The 21750-nt window shown below is 43.0% G+C and overlaps 1 protein-coding gene across 4 annotated transcripts in view; it reads left to right on the top strand.

Moving 5' to 3' along the window:
• The window catches only part of APLP2 (amyloid beta precursor like protein 2), a 71745-nt gene extending 51683 nt beyond the window's left edge, over window positions 1-20062 (top strand). For 2 of the 4 annotated variants that reach the window (XM_058194261.1, XM_058194259.1), the window contains 10 exons: window positions 293-367; window positions 1023-1181; window positions 2263-2391; window positions 5916-6015; window positions 7587-7760; window positions 8420-8455; window positions 13910-13992; window positions 14278-14355; window positions 17788-17943; window positions 19344-20062. In XM_058194261.1, the coding sequence (XP_058050244.1) occupies window positions 293-367; window positions 1023-1181; window positions 2263-2391; window positions 5916-6015; window positions 7587-7760; window positions 8420-8455; window positions 13910-13992; window positions 14278-14355; window positions 17788-17943; window positions 19344-19445 (1092 nt within the window). In that variant the 3' untranslated portion in view covers window positions 19446-20062. The remainder of the gene's footprint in view (window positions 1-292; window positions 368-1022; window positions 1182-2262; window positions 2392-5915; window positions 6016-7586; window positions 7761-8419; window positions 8456-13909; window positions 13993-14277; window positions 14356-17787; window positions 17944-19343) is intronic. The other 2 variants (XM_058194262.1, XM_058194260.1) reach the window with 1 other exon arrangement.
• The last annotated feature ends 1688 nt before the right edge of the window (window positions 20063-21750 follow it).

Genomic DNA, 21750 nt, shown 5'->3' on the forward strand with positions numbered 1-21750 from the left:
TAAGAAGCCTGTTATTAAACACAGCTGCCCGCAATTACTGCAGGCTCGAGTCCCACCAGGCCCAAGGTTGACTCAGCCTTCCATCCTTTATAAGGTAGGTAAAATGAGGACCCAGATTGTTGGGGGGACAATATGTTGACTTTGTATATAAATATACAAATAGGATGAGACTATTGCCTTACACAATGTAAGCCGCCCTGAGTCTTCGGAGAAGGGCAGGATATAAAATTCAAATAAAAAAAAAAAGCAAGTCAACCTGAACCAGATCTTTCTGATCTTTCCAAACTCTTAGGTGAAGAAGGAATGGGAAGAAGCAGAGATCCAAGCCAAGAACCTGCCAAAGGCAGAGAGGCAGGCTCTGATGCAGGTCAGTCAGCACCTCCCTGAGCGAACGAGTCGATTTATTCCCAGAATTGAAATAGAGTTTATAAACTAACAGGAGGAGGCATTGCGGAAATCGTTTACAAGCAAACTAAAGCTAGGAAACTCTGTTTTCACTGAATAGATGTTGGACCAAGGATGTGTTGTCTGAAGCCAGTCTTTCCCGACCTTGGCAATTTTAAGATGTGTGGAATGCCAAGGGTTGAATTTATTTATGTATTTTATGTATAGTATTCATACTATATGAATAATATGAATGTATAAATCCAAGAAAAGAAAAGCTTCAGAAGAAAAGAGAACTTTTAATTCAACTATACATGCTAGTTTTGTGGCCGCTTAGGAAATAGTCGGGCACAGGAAAGGTTTTGTGGCTCCCGGTGTTTTCTTTTCTGTGGGAAACGGGTCCAAATGGCTCTTTGAGTGTTTAAGATTGCCAGCCCCTGATCTAAGAAGTTCACAGCTGTATCTTCTGAATTTCTTAAGAAAGAGCAGAACTTCTTAAGAAAGAACAAAAGCAAAGTTCTGTCATTGGACAGGCACTATGCAATCGATGGATCCAAAAGCAACTATTTAGAGTTGAAAGGAATAGATCTCTTTGTCCCCAGCTTAATAAAGATTCTTTCCATACCATCCTCCTTCAGAGATTCCAGACAATGGCCAAGTCCCTTGAGAAGGAAGCAGCTAGCGAAAAACAGCAACTTGTGGAAACTCACCTGGCCCGCGTAGAAGCTATGTTGGATGAGCGCCATCGGGTTGCCCTGGAAAACTACCTTGTAGCTCTGCAGTCCGACCCCCCACGGGTACCGTACCCCACTGTCAGAAATGGGAATAGGGTTGGGGGTGGAGGAGTGGAATTCTTTCTGGAGAGGTCTGTGGATTTTCGAGTGGCCTAGAGGTGGAGCACTCACCTCACAATCAGGAGGCTGTGAGTTTGATCCTAGGTAGAGGCAGATATTTCTCTTCTCTGCACACGTTGAGATTATATCTGCTGAATAGAACTCCACATTAGCAACAGAAAGGGCATCCGGCCAGTAAACACTCTGCTCCATTCAGTTGCCCAAACTCTACCCCGCAAGGAATTATGGGGTTATTAGATGATGATGATGATGTCTATGGAGCTTCTCAATCGTATGGGTCATGGTTATTCCAAAGATGCTTTTTCCAAAAGGTGACTGAACTTTCTTGGTTTTTTTTCCGTTGACAATATTTTGCTTCTCATTGAAGAAGCTTCTTCAGTTCCATCTTAACTGTTGGGGAATGGAAGGGTTTGTTTTCTTTGCAGTCCATCCGGTCATTAGCACTCTTAAGGGTTGGTCGTTAGCATTTTGAGAGTAGCTGAGGCTACTTGGGGGTTTATCTGTATCCTTCAGAGTCACCTGAATCAGAGTGCAAACAGGTGTGTGTGGGGGGGGGGGAGAAGCACCTTTGGGATATTATTGGAGATGCTGCAAAGGGAGCCTTCAAGCCTTAGCACAATGGGCGTCACCTTGCAATTGGACAAGAAGTGCCAAATTTAACTCGAGATGTTCTCTATTAACATAATGACTGGAGCATCGCAAAAGATGAAAAGCAAATCAACTGCAAGACAACTTCCAAGTCTTTCCTTGTTGCCTATTGCTTGCAGGTTACTATTTCTCCTACTTCAGGGCCAAGAACTATTCTGTCTTTCACCCTCAGCCCCTGTGAGCCACTGACCCACTGAGTGGTGAAAGAGCACAGTAGGAAAAAAATACATCCTCAGTTTAGCTTAGGACTGCTTAGGTTTGTTTTGTCTGGCTTGCAGTGACTTCCTCTTTATTGAAGAGGGTAGAATGATGGTCAGTCTCCCACAGGGGGAAAAAAAATACAATCTGGATCACCTATCTTATTTGCCTTTTGCAGCCCCACCGTATCCTCCAAGCCTTGAAACGGTACATCCGTGCTGAGAACAAAGACAGGCTCCACACAATCCATCACTACCAGCATGTTTTGGCTGTGGATCCGGAAAAGGCCGCTCAGATGAAATCACAGGTACGAAAAAATTCCTCCGACGCATTTTAGCCAGTTTGTTTTTTTTTTAATAAGCCCATGCCTAGGTTCGCCGGGCCTGTCCCAGTTCGGTTTGTGTGAATTAAGCAAAATATTTGAAATATTTCAGTCTTTAGAGCAGTGAGGTGGCCTAGAGGCGAAGATGCTCTCCTCCCACTCGGAAGGTTGAGAGTTCAATCCTAGGCAACAGAAGATGTTTTTTCTTATCGGGGCACAAAGAGAAAAAAAATCTGCTGTGAACCCGCCATAGGCATCAGGAAGGGCATCCGGCCAGTAAACACTCAGTTTCATTCAGTCACCCCCCCCAACTGCACCCTAATAAAAGAGACGAAAAGCTTGTAAAAATAAAATTAAAAAAATCAGATAACCTCTTCAACAACCTCAGAATATTTGTTCTCTGTGGAAGGGATGACCCTTCTGTTGCAGTTCCTTTTTTTACATCTTAAATGTGCAAATTTTACAATGGCTAAGATGTCACAATGAACTGTACCTTAGAATTCAAAGGATATGCAGTAAATCTGCACTTTGACCCAGCAAGGCGGTTGTTAAGTAAGTCATGTCCAATCTTACAATTTTTTTTGTGTGTGTGCCACTGCTGTTAAGTGACTTGTGCAGTCATTAAGCGGTGGTCATATGCTTTAGGATCTGCTTGTAAGTCACTTTTTTCAGTACTGTTGTCCCTAAATGAATGGCTACCCATACTGCTACCGCCCCCCACTACCGTCAAGTCTATATATTCTGTGAATGCGTAGCACCGTCTGCTGGCCAGATGTAGAATGGTAATAAATTTAAGAGAGGAAGGCTGAGCTGCATGGCTGAGGAGAAAACAGGAATCTGGTTTGTGTAGTCAGGAAACCACACCTAAGGTCTACATCCCAGTAAATCTCTCAGGGAAAAAAAAATATGTCAGTGTTTCTTTCTTTAATAGGCTGTTACTCCCTCTGCTCTGAATGTTCTTTGAAAGTGGGAACATGCTTGGAAATGGAATTATTAGGAGCTGTCGTGGCGCAGCGGTTAGAAGGCAGTACTCCAGGCTACTTCTGCTGACTGCTGATTACCAACAGTTTGGCAGTTCGAATTTCACCAGGCTCAAGGTTGACTCAACCTTCCAGCCTTCCGAGGACGGTAAAATGAGGACCCAGATAGTTGGGGGCAAAATGCTGATTCTTTAAACTGCTTAGAGAAGGCTGTAAACCCTTAGAGAGGGCTGTAAAGCACTGTGAAGCGGTATTTTTATTTATTTACTTTTAATTGCATTTATATCCCGCCCTTCTCCGAAGACTCAGGGCGGCTTACACTATGTTAGCAATAGTCTTTATCCTATTTGTATATTTATATACAAAGTCAACTTATTGCCCCCAACAATCTGGGTCCTCATTTTACCTATCTTATAAAGGATGGAAGGCTGAGTCAACCTTGGGCCTGGTGGGACTAGAACCTGCAGTAATTGCAAGCAGTTGCTGTTAATAACAGACTGCATTAGCAGTCTGAGCCACAGAGGCCCCTCTGAGGTATAAGTGCTATTGCTATTACTGGAGATGTCTATGGAGCTTTTTCAACCGTCCAGGTCATGGTTATCCCAAAGGAAACTGGACTTTCTTGGGTTTTTTTTCCTTTGAAAACATTTCACTTCTTATCCGAGTAGCTTCTTCAATTCTAACTTAACTGTTGGGGAATGGAAGAATTTCTATTTTTTCCAGCCATCCAGTCCTTCGCACTCTATAAGTATCAGTCCTTAGCAATCTGAGAGTAGCTGAGGCTGCTTTTGCTGGCCAGACGTAGAGCGATAATAAATTTTAAGATAGGAAGGCCTTGAGCTATGTGGCTCAGAAAAAAACAGGAATCTGATTTGTGTGGTCAGGAAAACCACACCTAAGGTCTACATCCCAGCAAATCTCTCAGGAAAAAAAAAAATGTCAGTGTTTCTTTCTTTAATAGGCTGTTACTCCCTGTGGCCTGAATATCCCTTGAAAATACCACTCTGCTTTTGTGTCCTTCTATTACGCAGTGAAGTTAAACGTTACTCTGTGTAATCAAAGCTTGAGCACAGTTCCCAGATCAGCGGTTGGAGACAAAAGCATATTTTTAGAAAGTTTTCTTTCTCTTCTTTGAAAGAATAATTATTGCTTCGTCTGGAAGATATCTGTTCTTAAAAGCCCAGAACTCAACTGGGCAAACAAAATATTTCAGGATAATACCTTAAAAAAGAAGAAAATTAGGCTTCCCTTCCACATAAACCTGTTTATCATTGCTACCTCTAGAACTGAGTCTTCAGTTCTTAAAAAAGGGAAAGTTGTTGTAAGCAGAAAACTATTAATCTCAGTAATGTGTCTACTACACCTCATTGTCTTTGCCCACACACACACACACACACACACACACATTATCAACCTTATGGTGGATAAACATCAATGAATGAAAATTATTTTTTAAAAAAAATAATTTTTATTAAGCTTTTAACTTTTAAAAACAGAAGAAAAAATACAACAAAGACAAAAACACATTAAAAACATGACATTATATTATATATTATGTTACACCTTTCTGTATGACATGCATATATATTCTCTATTTTTGTTCAATTATTCAAGTACTTAAATTTAAATTATATTTATTTACATAGTCATTACTGTAAGATTAACAATATTTTGTGATTTACAATCCTTAATTTTGACCCAATTAGTTTAACATTCTGAATTTTTGTTTCGATTTCTTTTTTCTAACCATTCATATAATTTGTTCCACACGCTATAATAATCCAACTCTTCCCTTTCCTTAATTTCCATTGTCATTTTATCCATTTCTGCACATTGTAAAAAATTTTGAATTACTATTTCCTCTACTGGTACGTTGTTTTGTTTCCACCCGTATGCAACGGTAGTACTTACTGGCGTTAAGATATGTAGTATTAGATATTGAGGAGAGTTGTCAATTTTGGGGTTAATTATTCCTGATAAGAAAAGCTCTGGCTTAAATTCCGTTTTTTGTAATGTGATTTCCTCCAACCAATGTTTAATTTTATGCCAAAATTTTATGTCAATGAATGAAAATTAAAATATACTATCTTCAGAGCTGATGAAATAATAAGAACACATACTAAACTGGAGTCCCACTCCAACAAATCAAGCTGAATCTGTTACCTTTGTTGGTTTAAAAATTTGACCATGGACTTTAGTACGATTCAAATTAACGAAATAAAAGCTGTATGATAGAATTCTCTGTGGGAGAATTATGTTTTTATGTAAACATAATTTATAACGTGGGTCCTAAAACACTTAAAAACCATGAGGATTGATTGATTTAATTTCTATGGCTGCCCATCTCAGTGACTTTGGGTGGCGAACATCGTAAAAACATTAAACCATAAAAGAATTCAAACATTACAGAATATGGATTATGCCGCCGCCAAGATGTTGGCGTAGATGTTAATACAGCCTATATAAATGGGGCCTTAACCCACTTTGTATATTGTTTTACATTATTTGAACTTTGCCCTCTGTTGAAAGGTGATGACACACCTCCGTGTAATAGAGGAGAGGATGAATCAAAGTTTGTCCCTGCTGTACAAAGTGCCATACGTGGCCGAAGAAATCCAGAGTGAGATTGGTGAGTGTTTTTGACCTATGGAGTCATTGGTGCTGGTTTCTTGACTGGGAATTTGGAACAAACAGGCTAACCTTAAACAACAGCCTAAATCAGGGACCCAGCAAGAACACTCCCGTCAACATCGACAAAACAAGATAAACAGAGCACAAACCCCACTCCCTTTTAGCATTGATGATGTTATCTAGTTGGGTAATGAAATGCCTCCAAGAAAACAACCCAGCTTAGAGAACACCAAGGACTCCACAGTTCTGCCGTGAGCTAGAAATGGTCTCTTCTCTCCGTGTTTGTTACCTGTTTGCCTCCATTCTCCTCTTGACACAATCCTTTTTAGTAGATTAGCTGGGGTTGGGTTTGCTCTTGAGCTCTTGTTCACTTCCCCAGCCCTGTCAAGCCTTTGCATGTTTGTTTTTAGTGAAAGAAAAGTAATATTCTTAATTGATTGGAAAGGATAATGAAGGCAAGTAAGTTGAATTAAAATCCTTGGAAGCAACATCTTAAAAAGAAAAGTATTCAATAGGAAGGAAGGAGAGGGAGGGGGGAAGGAAGGAAAGTCATAAAATTATCTGCTACAATGTCCTACCTGTCAATGACTACTTCAGCTTCAACCACAACAATATAAGAACACACAATAGATACAAACAAGGTAAACCGCACCAAACTCGATTGCAGAAAATACGACTTCAGCAACAGACTGGTCAATGCCTGGAATGCACTACCTAACTCTGCGGTTTTATCCCAAACCCTCCAAAATTGTAACCTAAGACTGGCTACTGATGACCTCACCCCATTCCTAAGAGGTCTGTAAGGGGCGTGCATAAGTGCACCAGCGTGCCTACCATCCCTGTCTTAATGTTTCTTCTATTTGTATCTATTTTATGTATCCAATCCATGCTTATACTTATTACCTAATACAGTGGTTCTCAACCTTTATAGTGCTGCGACCCCTTTAATACAATTCCCCATGATGTAGCGACCCCCAACCGTAAAATTGATTTCATTTTGAATTTATTGTGCCTGAAGCCGTATTGGCTAGCGATCTGAACTGCTTGCGATTGCCTTGAGGAGGGAGGGATTAAAGCGGAGACTCCTCCCCTATTAAGTTTATCACGCCTGAAGCCAGATTAGACTAGCAATTGGGAGTGATTGCAGCTGGCTTGAGAGGGAGACATCAGAGCAAGGGAGGAGGGAAGGAGAAGGAAGGGAGGAAGGAAGGAAGGAAGGAAGGAAGGAAGGAAGGAAGGAAGGAAGGAAGGAAGGAAGGAAGGAAGGAAGGAAGGAAGGAAGGAAGGAAGGAAGGAGCTAGCTATGAATTTTTCCTGGAGCTGTGGATGCTCCATTACTGGAGATTTTATTTAAATCTTATTGAAATTTATTGAAAGCTATTTAATTGTCAGCCATCTGGAGTCATTTGAAGTCAGACAGCCTCTAAATTTAAAACTAAAACTAAGTAAATTTGTGATGATATGGTGATTTCTGTCCTGTACAGATGTGTTTGATTAGAAAGTTTCCTTCCAACCCCATGATTCTGCAATTATTTGGCACTACCAAGATTTCCCCTTTGTCTCTTACAGATGAGCTCCTTCAAGAACAGCGAACCGATATGGACCAGTTTACTTCTTCCATTTCTGAATCCCCGGTGGATGTGCACGTGAGCTCCGAAGAAAGCGAAGAATCTCCCCTCTTTGATGGTAAACCTTTCCGTCCATTCCAGGTGAAAACTTTCCCAGCTGCTTCCAAAAGTGAAGGTACGTCAAAACTATAGCGCTGTACTGTATCTGGCCTGAACCCATCAGAGCCAAGCTACTTGAATAGAATAAATTTGGTCTCAGCTTTGCTCTGGATAAGCCTTTTTTGTTTTTTGCCAGAGCTTTTCAGAGTAATTTCTGATGAAGGACCACTTGGTGATTGAGATGTTTTGAGTTTAGCAATCTGGCTTGATTGATGCAAGTCGCCTGTTCTCTTATGAGCCGTATTTGTACTATGTCTAGCTGGCCTTCCCACACTCATGGTGAGAATTCAGTTTTGTGTGCTGATTGTGTTATAAACAGGGGTGTCAAACTCGCGGCCCGCGGGCCGGATGCGTCACACATTGGCCACGCCCACCCCGGTTTAGCGAAGGGGGAAGTCAAGATATGTCATGTGACGACAACATGACATCGCGGGTTTGACACCCCGTGTGTTACGAGATTATTATAAATATATTTTCCTAGTTTCCTGGGGTTCATAAAATTGGGATGGCAGAAAAGAAGTCCGAACCTGCATTTAATCTCTGATGTAAAAATGTTCTCCAGTATCTGAATCAGAAATTGCACACGAGCCTTTTTTTTTTCTTTTCTCCCCTCCTAATCTCCTTTCTCTCTGCTATTTCTTTTGTTTTTGTTCTTGTTTTTCCCTCCTGCTATAGATTCTCAGCCGGAATTGTACCATCCAGTGAAAAAAGGTTGGTTTCCACCCTGATCCCTTTTAAATGCGCTCTCTATCATACCCTTCCCCGTTTTGAGTGGATTTTAATCCCTTTTAATTTTGTGTTTCATAACTTCAGCTTCACTTCCCTCCCTCCCTCCTGCTTATCTAGACAAGGTTGCATTAGCTGCTGTCCCTGATGGCATAGGAGTCAATTTGGTGGCCCCTGAACTATTTAGTGAATCATACATTATGATCAGGATAAATTTCATTAGGCTGATGATATATATATAAGTAATTAAATAGTGATTAGAGCCTTCTGAAGTTCTGAAGCAGCTATTTGGGATCAGGTGATATAGATGGCCGGCTGAATTGGCTTCGAGCAGATGATATGTGCAGTTTCAAGATTAAAATGCTGATTTTATTGCAAGCAGCGTTTTTCCTCTTTGCCATGGGATAAACTTTGTTAGAATGGTGTTTATAAGAAGGATTTAAACAGGGCTGATATTTAGAACTCCTCCCGAAGGGGGAAAAAATCTGTAAGCTTGGGCATAATTCTAACCTCCGTTAGAATTATGTAAATCTATACAAACTAACTTGGAATGGATATGGGCAAACGTGTGAGAGGTATTAGACATTATTATATGGGATTATAGAAGTAATGTAGAATCTTGTCAATTTTAGAATAAGAATCGGATGTATTTTTTCATCTGTATCCCAGATATTTTCTCTACCAAAAGAGAATCGGAAGCCAGTCTTCTAATTTTTTTTTCTTTGCTTTTTTTCCTTTTTCTTTGCACTTTTTCTCTTTCCTTTTTTTTTCTTTTCTCCCCTCCTAATCTCCTTTCTCTCTGCTATTTCTTTTGTTTTTGTTCTTGTTTTTCCCTCCTGCTATAGATTCTCAGCCGGAATTGTACCATCCAGTGAAAAAAGGTTGGTTTCCACCCTGATCCCTTTTAAATGCGCTCTCTATCATACCCTTCCCTGTTTTGAGTGGATTTTAATCCCTTTTAATTTTGTGTTTCATAACTTCAGCTTCACTTCCCTCCCCTCCCTCCCTGCTTATCTAGACAAGGTTGCATTAGCTGCTGTCCCTGATGGCATAGGAGTCAATTTGGTGGCCCCTGAACTATTTAGTGAATCATCATACATTATGATCAGGATAAATTTCATTAGGCTGATGATATATATATATAAGTAATTAAATAGTGATTAGAGCCTTCTGAAGTTCTGAAGCAGCTATTTGGGATCAGGTGATATAGATGGCCGGCTGAATTGGCTTCGAGCAGATGATATGTGCAGTTTCAAGATTAAAATGCTGATTTTATTGCAAGCAGCGTTTTTCCTCTTTGCCATGGGATAAACTTTGTTAGAATGGTGTTTATAAGAAGGATTTAAACAGGGCTGATATTTAGAACTCCTCCCGAAGGGGGAAAAAAAATCTGTTAAGCTTGGGCATAATTCTAACCTCCGTTAGAATTATGTAAATCTATACAAACTAACTTGGAATGGATATGGGCAAACGTGTGAGAGGTATTAGACATTATTATATGGGATTATAGAAGTAATGTAGAATCTTGTCAATTTTAGAATAAGAATCGGATGTATTTTTTCATCTGTATCCCAGATATTTTCTCTACCAAAAGAGAATCGGAAGCCAGTCTTCTAATTTTTTTTTCTTTGCTTTTTTTCCTTTTTCTTTGCACTTTTTCTCTTTCCTTTTTTTTCTTTTGCACTTTTTTTTTGGTCTCTTTTCCTACTTTATTCCCCTCCGCTTGTCTTACTTTTTTATTCATGTTTTGGAAATTTAATAAAAATCATTTTTTAAAAAGCATTAGCTGTTATTTGAAAGGACGATGCTGGACTTCATGGAGTAAGATCTTCAACCTGTCAGAGAGCATGATTAATATTCTACCATGAAAAAGCTCTTCAGGAAGTTCACTTGTTATTTGTCAAAATATTTGTACGGTAGATTTAAAAAAAAAATCACCCACAGCCTATTAAAGGATCTCTGGAATTAGACGTGTGTCAGGCTTCCCCCACCCATTGGTTTGCATGGATTATAATTCCCAAATAGTGAATGAATTATAGTTAGTACAATTAGTATTAGCACAATTAGCATAATGTTCACAATAGTGAGGACGAGAGGTACGAAAACGCCGACCTGCAGTCTCCAATTCTTGACGGTGCTGTAAGCGGCAACGTTTTCTTACCAACCCTCTTATTATTTTACTGGTTGGTTTTACTTCTGATTTTACTAGTTGGAGTACTACGTCAGGTGGATGTTTTCATAACAAAAGGTGCAACAACCTAGCTAAGGTGAAGTTAAATCTTCCAAATATGATTTGAGTTCCCAGTCAGAAATCACCGATTTGACTCTCGTGGAGAATCTGCCGAAACATGGTTGTAAAGTCGTTTTTGATTCTAACAGCCACGGATGTAAAATTTGTAACTTATTTAACTTGCGAGAAACTTAGGGCAGCCTGTTGTGACCCAGGCTCAAGTAGATGGTAGGAAACTCAGTCAGTGTAAAAACAAACTTTATTCGAACAGCTGAGAATTACTTCATTCTCAGCGTAGTTCAACTAAATTAAAGCAAATTCCTCCCAACACAATTCCTCAGTTCTATCACCAGCCTTGGTCCAATTAGGCAAACTGCCTAAGGCCTTTCTTGGCAAAAGTTCAGAAGACACTAGTACAAATGCAGCAAGACAAAGCTACCAACGTTGTTTTCCGGCAAAGAGCCCAAAAGCCATTTCTGGTCTTTTAAGCCTTATGGGAGGGGCCAATCATCTCTTGGCCCTACTCCCGAGTTGTCCTCTTTGCTTTAGCTGCTCTTGCCTTCTGGCAGCTCTTCTCATGTGTGCATTAGGAACAGGCTCCTCCTGTTCCTCTGCCTCACTACTGTCAGCCTCTGGAGGCTCTGAGTCCGCACCTCACTCCCCAATAGCCCCTGGCCCCACCTCTGCCTCCGATGCAGAGCCTTCATCCAGGTCTTCCCCAGCCTCCAGGACTAACCCATGCTCTTCCTCAGCCTCAGCGCTGTCCGATTCCGTTACCAGCTCCGCAGGCTGCTGGCGGACCACAACACAGCCCTGAGAAATCTATTAAGATTAAAAAGCAACATCAGTCAGCTCATTATTTGCTTCAGGATTAATTACAAAATTCCAAATTATTAAAAGACAAATGCAGTGTTTTTTTCTGCGAAACCCGTCTTATTTCTCTCTCGTAAAAAACTGGAAGTAATTCCATCCAACTGGCTGGTCACGGCAAGAAGGATATTTCTTTAGCTAAAATGGTAAAAAGCTATTTCTTCTTTGCTTCCCCCCCCCCACCCCCGGATTTCTTTATAGCTTACTGCTGTTTCTTTCTTGGCCTGCACACGGTTTCTAAGAGCTTTCCCTCTTGAGCACCAGTCCAATTAAGGCTGGTAAGCTGGCCTAACGGTGCCCATTTAGAGTCTTTGCAACAAGCAGATAAAGCTGAATGCTGAGGATTGATCATTGGTTGATGGCCTGGGTGTATTTTCTTCTTTTGGAAGCTGGGAGTCATTTGACTTTGGGGTGTGCGGGAAATGTGGTTTATGGCAGCCTTGGAAAGCAAGCTGGGCAAAATTCTGAATATGTTTGGAATCCAAAAGAGTGTGTTTAGAGACTTTTAAAGAGATTTTAAAAGGATAAGCAGTAAAAGCAGATGTCCTTGAGACTTTAAAATAATTAAAACGAATGGGGTGGGAACATGCTCCCAAAGACAGCATTACGTCTAATAGATATTGACTGATTGATGCCTTCAATCTGTGTTGACTCTTGAAACTGCCTGGAGAGAAAAACACACACACCCACACACACACACACAGAGAGAGAGAGAGAGAGAGAGAGAGAGAGAGAGAGACTCCGAATTAGATGGAGCAAACAATTTGATATTCAGGACTCTGAAAATCTGGGATGGTTTGAAGATAGCACCAACTTCTTCTGCTATTCATCTTGAATTAATTGTGGAGGTTTGGTTCCCCCATAACCACCTATAGAGCTTCAGTGTTGCATAATTGACTGACATCTGGAACTTCGTTCTCTCCTCCTGTGAAACCGATTCAGGATTTTATTCAGCCGTCCAGAGAGAAAACAAATTAAGCTTCTCCAGCAAGGAGCAATTTTTAGAATGGCTTCCAGCCTTGTTCTTCAGATAGGCTGATATTGCAGGGCACCTAAAGGGCTGGTACTGCTGTGAACACAGCAAAGGACCACTCCAAAGGATTGGGCCAGGTGGTCCTTGACTTAAGACCTCAATTGAGTTGTTAATTGGATCGCTATAGGAGAAGGAGTGGCAGAACCTGGGGGCCGGAGTCAAAAGAGAGATCAGCCTAGGATCCCTACATAGCTACAAGTGAACTAAGTCCAACTTCTCTTGAATTCCGTTGGTCCTTAGTCAAAATCCAAGCAGGTGCTAAACCTTTAGTTGAGGCTATTCCTGTGCGGTAGCATTAGCAATAAACCAGTTTAATTAAACCTTCATATGTCGACCTGATCTTTTGCGCCTGACAGTCAACGCAAGACCATGGCTGATTTTACGACCTTTTTTTGTTTGGATCATTAAGCAGACGATTGTTAAGTGAACACAGCAGTCATTAAGCAACTCTGTTTTTTCCAGTGAGCTGGTTGGGTTTTTTTTGCCAGAGACCGGAAGTAAACACCAGAAATCGGCAAAAAACGTCAAAAAACAAAGCCATCTGATTGTGGTTCACTGCAAACAGCGGTTGAGGCCTAAAATGCATTTCCAGTGACTAGGAGAGTTGCAGTGGTTAGAACTTCAAAATCAGGACATAAATACCTTTTGAGGGATCCTCTGTAACTTCAAACAGTTGCTAAGGACTGGTTGTACAGTTGCTAAGGAACTGGTCATAAAGGGACGACTATCTGTGTCTGGTGGCCTAGCAGTGAAGTTATTCTCCTCCCATTCAGAAGGTTGAGAGTTCAATCCTAATAGAAGCGGATATTTCACTCTCCCCGGGTGCAAAGAAAAAAATACTGCTGCGAACTCCATGTGGTGTCAGGAAGGGCATCTGGCCAGTAAGCGCTCAGCTCCATCCAGTCGCCCCTACTCTACCCCGAATTACTTAAGGGATGAGAGTCGTAAAACGGGAGAAGAAAGTACAACATGTACAGAAAAATCAATTTGGACTGTTGCTAGTTAGTAAGAAACAAGATATATCCTTGAACCTTCTAGGTAGCCTCTCATTTTCATCATGTAACCTGCTCAACAATCCCTTCGCCATTGTCCATTCTTCGTTTTCTCTAGTCTAACATTTGGCATCCCCGTGACATGCGCATCAAGAAAACGGAACTTGCAATTCATGTAGATGCATATTGTGACAAACTTTTTTTTGTTTTGTTTTGCTGTGGCTGGATCTCTGTATTTATTTATTTATTTATTTATTTATTTATTTATTTATTTATTTATTTATTTATGTCACGCCTAATTTCTTTCCGCTCAGGGTCTGGCCTGGTGGATCTGGACGGGCTGATCGGAGCAGAAGAAAAAGTGATTAACAGCAAGAGCAAACTGGATGAGAACGTGGTAGGCCACTTTGCGCGGAAATTTGCGTGGGAAAACTTGTGCCTGCAACCGCCAAGTTTTGTAAGCTTTTCGGGATTTTGCTAAACGCATGAAATTGGCAAGCGGAGATCAGAAAAATAAAAAACTTTATAGAAAAAAGAAAAGAAAGATGTTCCCTTGAAGATAACGTACGTGCTTGCAGAAATAGCACTCGCTGGCGGAACTCCATAGAAATGCAAAGTATTATGGCTCCTGCCGTTGTGAGCACCTCGTAAAATTCTCTCTCTCTCCCGTGATTCTTTTCAGGTGATTGATGAGACGCTCGATGTGAAGGAACTGATTTTCAATCCTGAACGAGTTGGTGGGCTGGTGGATGACATTCCGGTATGTCTAGTGCTATCAACATAGATTTACTCTTAGAGCGGAGGTGTCAAACTCAAGGCCCGCGGGCCAGAACCACCCGCGGGGGTGCTTAGATCTGGCCCACCCTGAAAACAGTGAAGGACTGGCCCGCGGTGTCTCTGCAGCGAAAACGGAGCTCGGGAAGGGCTCTGTTTTCAGCCGCGATGGCTTCTTGCAACCCTCTGCCAGTGAAAATGGAGCTCGGGGAGGGTATGTGCGGCCTGCCCAGGCTCCATTTTCAGCAGCAACAGCTTACAGCCCTCTGCCAGCAAAAACAGCCCCATTTTTGCTGGCAGAGGGCTGCAGGAGGTTGTCACGGCCAAAAATGGAGCCTCCATGAGTGACGTTGAACTGGCCATGCCCCCTGCACCGCCCCAAAGTCAAGCACAACCCCGATGCGGCCCTCAATGAAACCGAGTTTGACACTCCTGTGTTAGAGGGAACCACATATACCTCTTTGTGAAACCCTTTGTCATGGACAGTGTCTATTCCTCAATTATACCAAAAACAGAAATTATTCAGTGTTGGTTTAATGTCATGGTTCCGAGTAATGCTCCCAACCAATTCAAGACTCTTTGAGGCCTTGGCTTCTTCAAAAATCCGGTTTATTGGGTACATCGTATCGGCACGGTCAAAGGTGAAACCAACAGTGAATAATTCCCGCATTTTTTTGGAATAATTAAAGAATAGATACTGTCCACACACACACACCCCTTGTTTGTGACATGTCACGTTAGCCAACCAAGCAGGTGACAAACTTCTCAGCACTCCCACCTGCCATTGCTAGGACACAATGTCAGGGTTCCAAGTAACACATCTGCCATTTAATAAGAACTCTGAGGTAGGCAATTCCTCCAAGGAATATTTTATTTGGGACATATCCAATTGGTATGATCCTGGTGAAAAACCAGCTCTTAAGTGCTCCCCGGGTTTTTCACCCCAATTAAAAAGTCAAACTTCGTCACTTCCCCAACCATTGTCTCCACCATTTGAACACCTGCACCAAAGTCCTTGATTGCCAGGGGAAAGAATTTTATTTAGGCTAATCTCTACTCCCTGGCTCCTTCGCTCCAGGCTTTGTCAGTCCTGAAGCGGTGAGAAGAAAACCTCCCTAGGAAATTACAAAAAGGAAAATGGGCCAAGTTCAGCCAGCTTCAGGGTTGACGTTGATTTTGGCCTTGGTTCTCAGGAGCCTTATCATTGTTATGTCTGGAGGAAAACATTCTACATTCCATAAGTATCGTCCCATCCTCCCTGTCCCCGAAGTATGGCAAGTAAGAAACAAAGCAAGACAAATACGGCTTCAGCTAGAGTCGTTTTGAGAGTTGACACTCTTTTTCTCCAGAAGGATATCGGATGTTGTAAAGAACTGTAGGTTATTGGATATGAATGTTAAATAAAACTTTTAAGAACTGTAGGTAGTCCTTGACTTACAACGGTTTATTTAGTGACCCTTTGGCGACCTTCTGGCAAGCAAAATCAATGGGGAAAGCAGATTCACTGAACAGCCATGTTACTAATCTAACGACGTAGACATAAGGAGGAATTTCCTGACAGTGAGACCAATCCACCAATGGAACAGAAGTTGCCTTCAGAAGTTGTGGGAGCTTCATCCCTGGAAGCTTTCAAGAAGAGACTGGACTGCCATCTGTCAGAAATGGTGTAGGGTCTCCTGTTTGAATGGGGGGTTGGACTAGATCAGGGGTCTCCAACCTTGGCAACTTTAAGACTTGTGGACTTTAACTCCCAGAGTGCCTCAGCCAGCTTTGCTGGCTGAGGAACTCTGGGAGTTGAAGTCCACAAGTCTTAAAGTTGCCAAGGTTGGAGACCCCTGTGCTAGGTCACCCATTCTGGGTTCTGGGGTTGCTTCTGCTATAGCTTGGTTGAGAGGGCCAAGATTCCCACTACAGGTAATCCTCGACTTACAACAGTGACTATTCGAAGTTACAACGGCATTGGGGGGGGGGGAAAGTGACTTGTGACGGTTTTTCACACTTAACGACCGTTGCAGCGTCCCCATGGGCCAGGTGATCAAAATCCTGACCCTTGGCAACTGACTCGTACTTAGACGGGTTGAGGTTAGCCAAAGGTCCCACCTTTGCTATTTATGCACGGCCACCACCAAACCAGCATCTTCTACCCCCAGGGCTTCTCAGACTCTGAGGTGGATCTCCTTGGGGAAGGTACAGACAGAGGCAGGAAGAACCTTTCAAGTTACATTGCTACAGTAAAGCCACTTTTCCCAAAGTTTCATTGTATGATTTTCATTGCTCATGTTGAGTGTTTGGATTTTTAAGGGAGGTATGCACATTCAGGTTAGAGCAGCGGTTCTCAACCTGTGGGTCGCGACCCCGTTGGGGGTCGAATGACGATTTGCCAGGGGTCGCCTAAGACCATCGGAAATATGGGAAGTATACTTGCGAGTCAAAGAATCGCGCTCCAATGGTTGACTCCACCAGCCAGCTGCAGGCTCTTCAAATCGCTAGCCGAATTCGACTTCAGGCACGATGAATTAAAAAAGAGAGAAAACTTTGCTCTGATGTCTCCCTCTCAAGCCAGCTGCAATCACTCCCAATCGCTAGCCTAATCTGGCTTCAGGCGCGATAAACTTAATAAGGGAGGAGTCTCCGCTTTAATGCCTCCGTCCTCAAGGCAATCGCTGGCAGTTCAGATCGCTAGCCAATACGGCTTCAGGCGCGATAAATTCAAAACGAAAATAATTTTACGGTTGGGGTCACCACATTGTGGGGAATTGTATTAAAGGGGTCGCAGCACTATAAAGGTTGAGAACCACTGGGTTAGAGGAAAGGGAGATGTGATGGCAAAAAGTTTAGGAGTTCTTGCTCAAGTCCCAAGGGTGTCCAACCTTGGCAAGTTTTAAGACCTGTCGCCTTCAACCTCACAGATGGAATCCTGGGAGTTGAAGTCCACAGGTCTTAAAAGTTGCTAAGGTTAAAGACCCCTGGACTAGATGACCTACAACAGGGATGTCCAACCTTGGCCCCTTGAAGCGTGGTGGACTTCAACTCCCAGGATTCCCCAGCCAGCAACTTGCTCATATTTATAGCTCATGCTGGCTGGGGAATTCTTGGAGTTGAAGTCCACCACTCTTCAAAGGGGTCAAGTTTGGACACCCCCTGACCTACAAGGTCCCTTCCAACTCTTGTCAACTGCAGTGAGTCACTAAACGGGGCAAAACTCCCTTGGCAACGTAAATGCGGGTCTCAGTTGGGGCCGTACGCTGACGACTTACCTGGATTGAGTGACGGAATTCTCTCAGAAGCAGGAATAACACCTGTTGTATCACGTGTTTGTGGCGGTACTAAAACAGGCTGTAAACACTCAAGCGCGTGTTTACCGGTGTAGGTTTCCATGCTTCAACCTCTCCCCGTTCTCCTCTTCTCCCTCTTGTAGAAAACTGACCGTTCTATGCGCGATGACTTCAGCTTCAGCAGCAGCGCTCTCATCGGCCTTCTGGTGATAGCAGTTGCCATAGCTACGGTTATAGTCATAAGCTTGGTGATGCTGAGGAAGAGGCAGTATGGAACCATCAGCCATGGGATTGTAGAGGTGAGAGGGGCCCTAGAGGCACCATGCCGTGAACCCTGAGGTAGAGCAGAGCCAAACTGGTGGAGAGAACGACTAGAATCGTTGCTGGAGAATTACATGATTCTCAAGGCACTTCTTTTCAAACATTCGGGCTGGGAAATGAATTTTCAACATGAAACCCCTAAAAATATTTTGGTCCCCACACAGTACGGAGCCTGTTGGAAACTCTGAGCAACAGGAGTCAGACTAGAAATTACTACTTTGAATCATTCCTTTAATTAGTCTAGCATCCGTATGCAAAGGCAGGTGAACCAGCATTAAGGTTATACTTCCTTTTGGGTTATGGATGCTAAAGCTCTTGTGAGTTAACCTCCAAAGCCTGGTGCTGTTATATAAAGAACTGGGTGGTTTTCCTGCAGATGTTTCATAACACAACTAGGATAGCGCTCTGAAGATATTACCTAGTTTGGGTAATGAAACATCTGCAAGATAATCGCCAAGCCCAGAGAGCATCAAGGGCTCTACAACCCTGAGCTACAAATATTCTCTTGTATTGATACCACTAGAACAGGGTTCCCCAACCTTTCGGACCTCAGGGACCACGAAATTCATAATTTTAAATCCCGTGGACCACTAATATGATCTGCTTAATGTCTGGCTGGGTGGGCGTGGTTAGGTGGGCATGTGACTGGGTGGGTGTGGCCAACTCAATGTCATTCACATTGAGGGGCACCTCGCCGGTCTCTCACCTCCCAGCCACTTCTTGCCTGCCCGCCCGGGCTCCTTAGGGCCCCAACAGGAAGCAGTTGTTGGAGCTAAGCAGCCGCCACAAGAAAGAGTTGGCAAAACAGCTCAGTTCAAATTGGATCTGACCGAGAAGGAGGCTCAGTAGAAGCACCTCACTGAGGACTATGAGCATAGGCTTTCCAAGCAGAGGGAAGACCTGCGGGAGTGCAAGGCCAGGTATCGGCACCTGGAGGCTCAGCGGGCTGAGATGGTTAGCCAGTTCCAGGCCATGATGCAGTCCCACTGGAACAAGGCCCTCCAGCTCTTCGCCACCAGCAGCACTTCCCTCAGCCTTTGCCCAAAGCCCTGCACCAGGAGGCTGAAGCAGACCCCAAGTTGGAATTACTGCCCCCCTCCGACCCACACAAAAAGACCCCGAAGGGGGAGACACTCTGCAGCAACAGTTCATTGCATGTATCCATCCCAGGGGCCGTAGTTTGAGGACCCCTGATTTAGTACAATATAAAAAAATGCAAATAATTTTTCTGCGGACCACCAAAATTTTCTCGCAGACCACCAGTGGTCCATGGACCACCGGTTGGTGATCATTGCACTAGAAAGACTCTTTGCTACTCAAAATAATCTCTTGGCTGATTGATAGCTGCTTCTTCTTCTTCTTTTTCCCCCCCATAAAGGTTGACCCAATGTTAACTCCAGAAGAAAGGCATCTGAACAAGATGCAGAACCATGGCTATGAGAACCCAACATACAAATATCTGGAGCAGATGCAGATTTAAAGGGTTTTGAAACGGTTGCATCCCTGACCAGCAGATGTTTAGGGGAGAAAGGGCCAAAATAGTCCATTGTTTTGGATCAACTACTGACCAACTGTTGTTTGAAGAGGACTTCACCTTACATTCAGAGTTCCTGGGTCATTTAAGACTTAAATTACTACTGTAGAATTTCAATTTCCATTCTTTTAAACGGGCGAGGAAATGGTAATATAACAATATATGATATATAAAGCATAAATGGGAAAATGGATCTATGGCAGATATTTGAGATGTAATTTTTTTCCTTTTTTAAGAAACCTAATCTAATGAGAAATCCCAATGCTGTTGTATTGTCTAATAACAAGCTCTCAGTATACAGGAGAAACAATTGTTTTATTTCTGATTCTCTGCTTGCATATTCCAGGGTAATTTGTACCAACCACATTGTATAAAGAAATAATTTAGTGGCTCTTCGGTCATTCTGGCTTGCAGGGTTGCAAAATTCCTTCCTTCCTTCCTTCCTTCCTTCCTTCCTTCCTTCCTTCCTTCCTTCCTTCCTTCCTTCCTTCCTTCCTTCCTACCTACCTACCTACCTACCTACCTACCTACCTACTTACCTACCTACCTACCTACCTACCTACCTACCCGGATTTTGGAGAAAACAAACTTCATAAAAGATTATGGAAAACTTAAATGCATTCTTCGATGCCAGTGACCTGTACAAATTCTGCTGCTGTGTGGCTTTGGTTTCCCCCCAAAAAATCTACACCTCTCTAAAAGACTAGGCGGGAAATTGCTCTCTCGTTTTAGGATCTTCGTAGTGGAATTATTTGGTCGGGAATTTGAGCAGATTAGGATTGCGCACTTGCCTTGCTTTTCTTGAATCCTGTCCTGCTATAGAGTTGGAAGCTTTTGACGTTCGGATTCAGCCCTTCCCTTTCAGCATAACTTCTCCCTTTTTAGCCTTGCCTAATATTAAGCGAATCTTTCTTGTTAATGTGTGCCGCCCCCCCCACCCGTCCTCCTCCTCCTCCATTCAGGGTAACTCATGATCATTAGAGGTTTGGAAGGCTGATGGGTCTTCCTGAGGGAAGTTGGCTGAGGCTGGAGGCATGTGTACTTAAACAGAGCCGTTGTCCTGCCTTGGGGAAAAAAAAAAAAGGCCAGGCATCTGGAGAAGCGAAAAGAAGAATGAACCCACAAACGTTGGTCGCCATTGTGTTCAGCGTTACGCGCCACAGGGAGGAATTATTGTGTGAGAAACGGAAGAGGAAGGAACCGCCAGGCACCGAGACAGTGTCAAAAAAGAATCGCTCCATTAACCATCATGTCTTTGTAATGCCTGTATAGTTGGTGTTAATCCTCACGGCCATTTTTCTTTTTCAGAAAAACAACTCTCGACGTTCTGATAAACCTGTGTTGTATTTTTTTCCCTCCCTCCCACTCACTCACTCACATACTTTTTTTTTTTTTGTGAATTTTCTTTTTAACTTCCACCCCCCCCCCACCCCCAACCCCCGTATAATTTCTCTTCCCACTATGCACAGATTTACTTAACCTGCAAACTCCCTAGTGTGGTCTGTGGGGAATGTAGAAAAAGTTGGAAACTCATCAATAAACTCCTTTAACTTCCCGTTTCTGATTCTGGTATCTATGCCCTGTGTGCCTTAGGGGTCGCTCATGTCCGAACTCCAGAAAGTCCTTCGCTTCCCCTGTCCCCTAAAACTCAAGGACAGGGCTGTCAATCTCAATCTTTCTCTCTCTCTCCCTCTCCCTCCCTCCCTCCCTCTCCCCCTCCCTCTCCCTCCCTCTTCCCCTCACTCCCTCTCCCTCTCTCTCCCCCTCCCACTCTCTCCCCTCACTCCCTCCTCTCCCCTCACTCCCACCGCCTCTCTCTACCCTCCCTCTCTCTCCCCTTCCTTCCTTGTCAAGTGTTAGGGCAGTGATCAGGCATGAACGCTCTTAAATGGATATTAAGCTTAATTATCAGCTCAAACAAACAAGACTTAAAAGCATAACATGACAAAGATGCCTACCGATCAAGAGGATACTCAAAAATCTTTGAAGCTTCCTAACAGCTCCTTAAGGACAGCAGACATAACTCAAAAGGGTACCACTTCTTTTACTACAATGTCCAGCACTAGGTTTTGGTCAGAAACTTCCAACAGACAACGACGCGGCAGGTTTTTTGACTTCATGGCCCTGGTTCTATGATCAGACGACAGCAAGACCTGACTTTGATTGGGTAGCACATGCCTGGAAAGGGGAATCGAAAGTCTGAGAAAGTCACGGTGGGGAAAACTTGGAAGCTGCATAAAGATCCCCCCAC

This window comes from Ahaetulla prasina, chromosome 9, assembly GCF_028640845.1.
Source record: "Ahaetulla prasina isolate Xishuangbanna chromosome 9, ASM2864084v1, whole genome shotgun sequence".
Taxonomy (NCBI): Eukaryota; Metazoa; Chordata; class Lepidosauria; order Squamata; family Colubridae; genus Ahaetulla; species Ahaetulla prasina.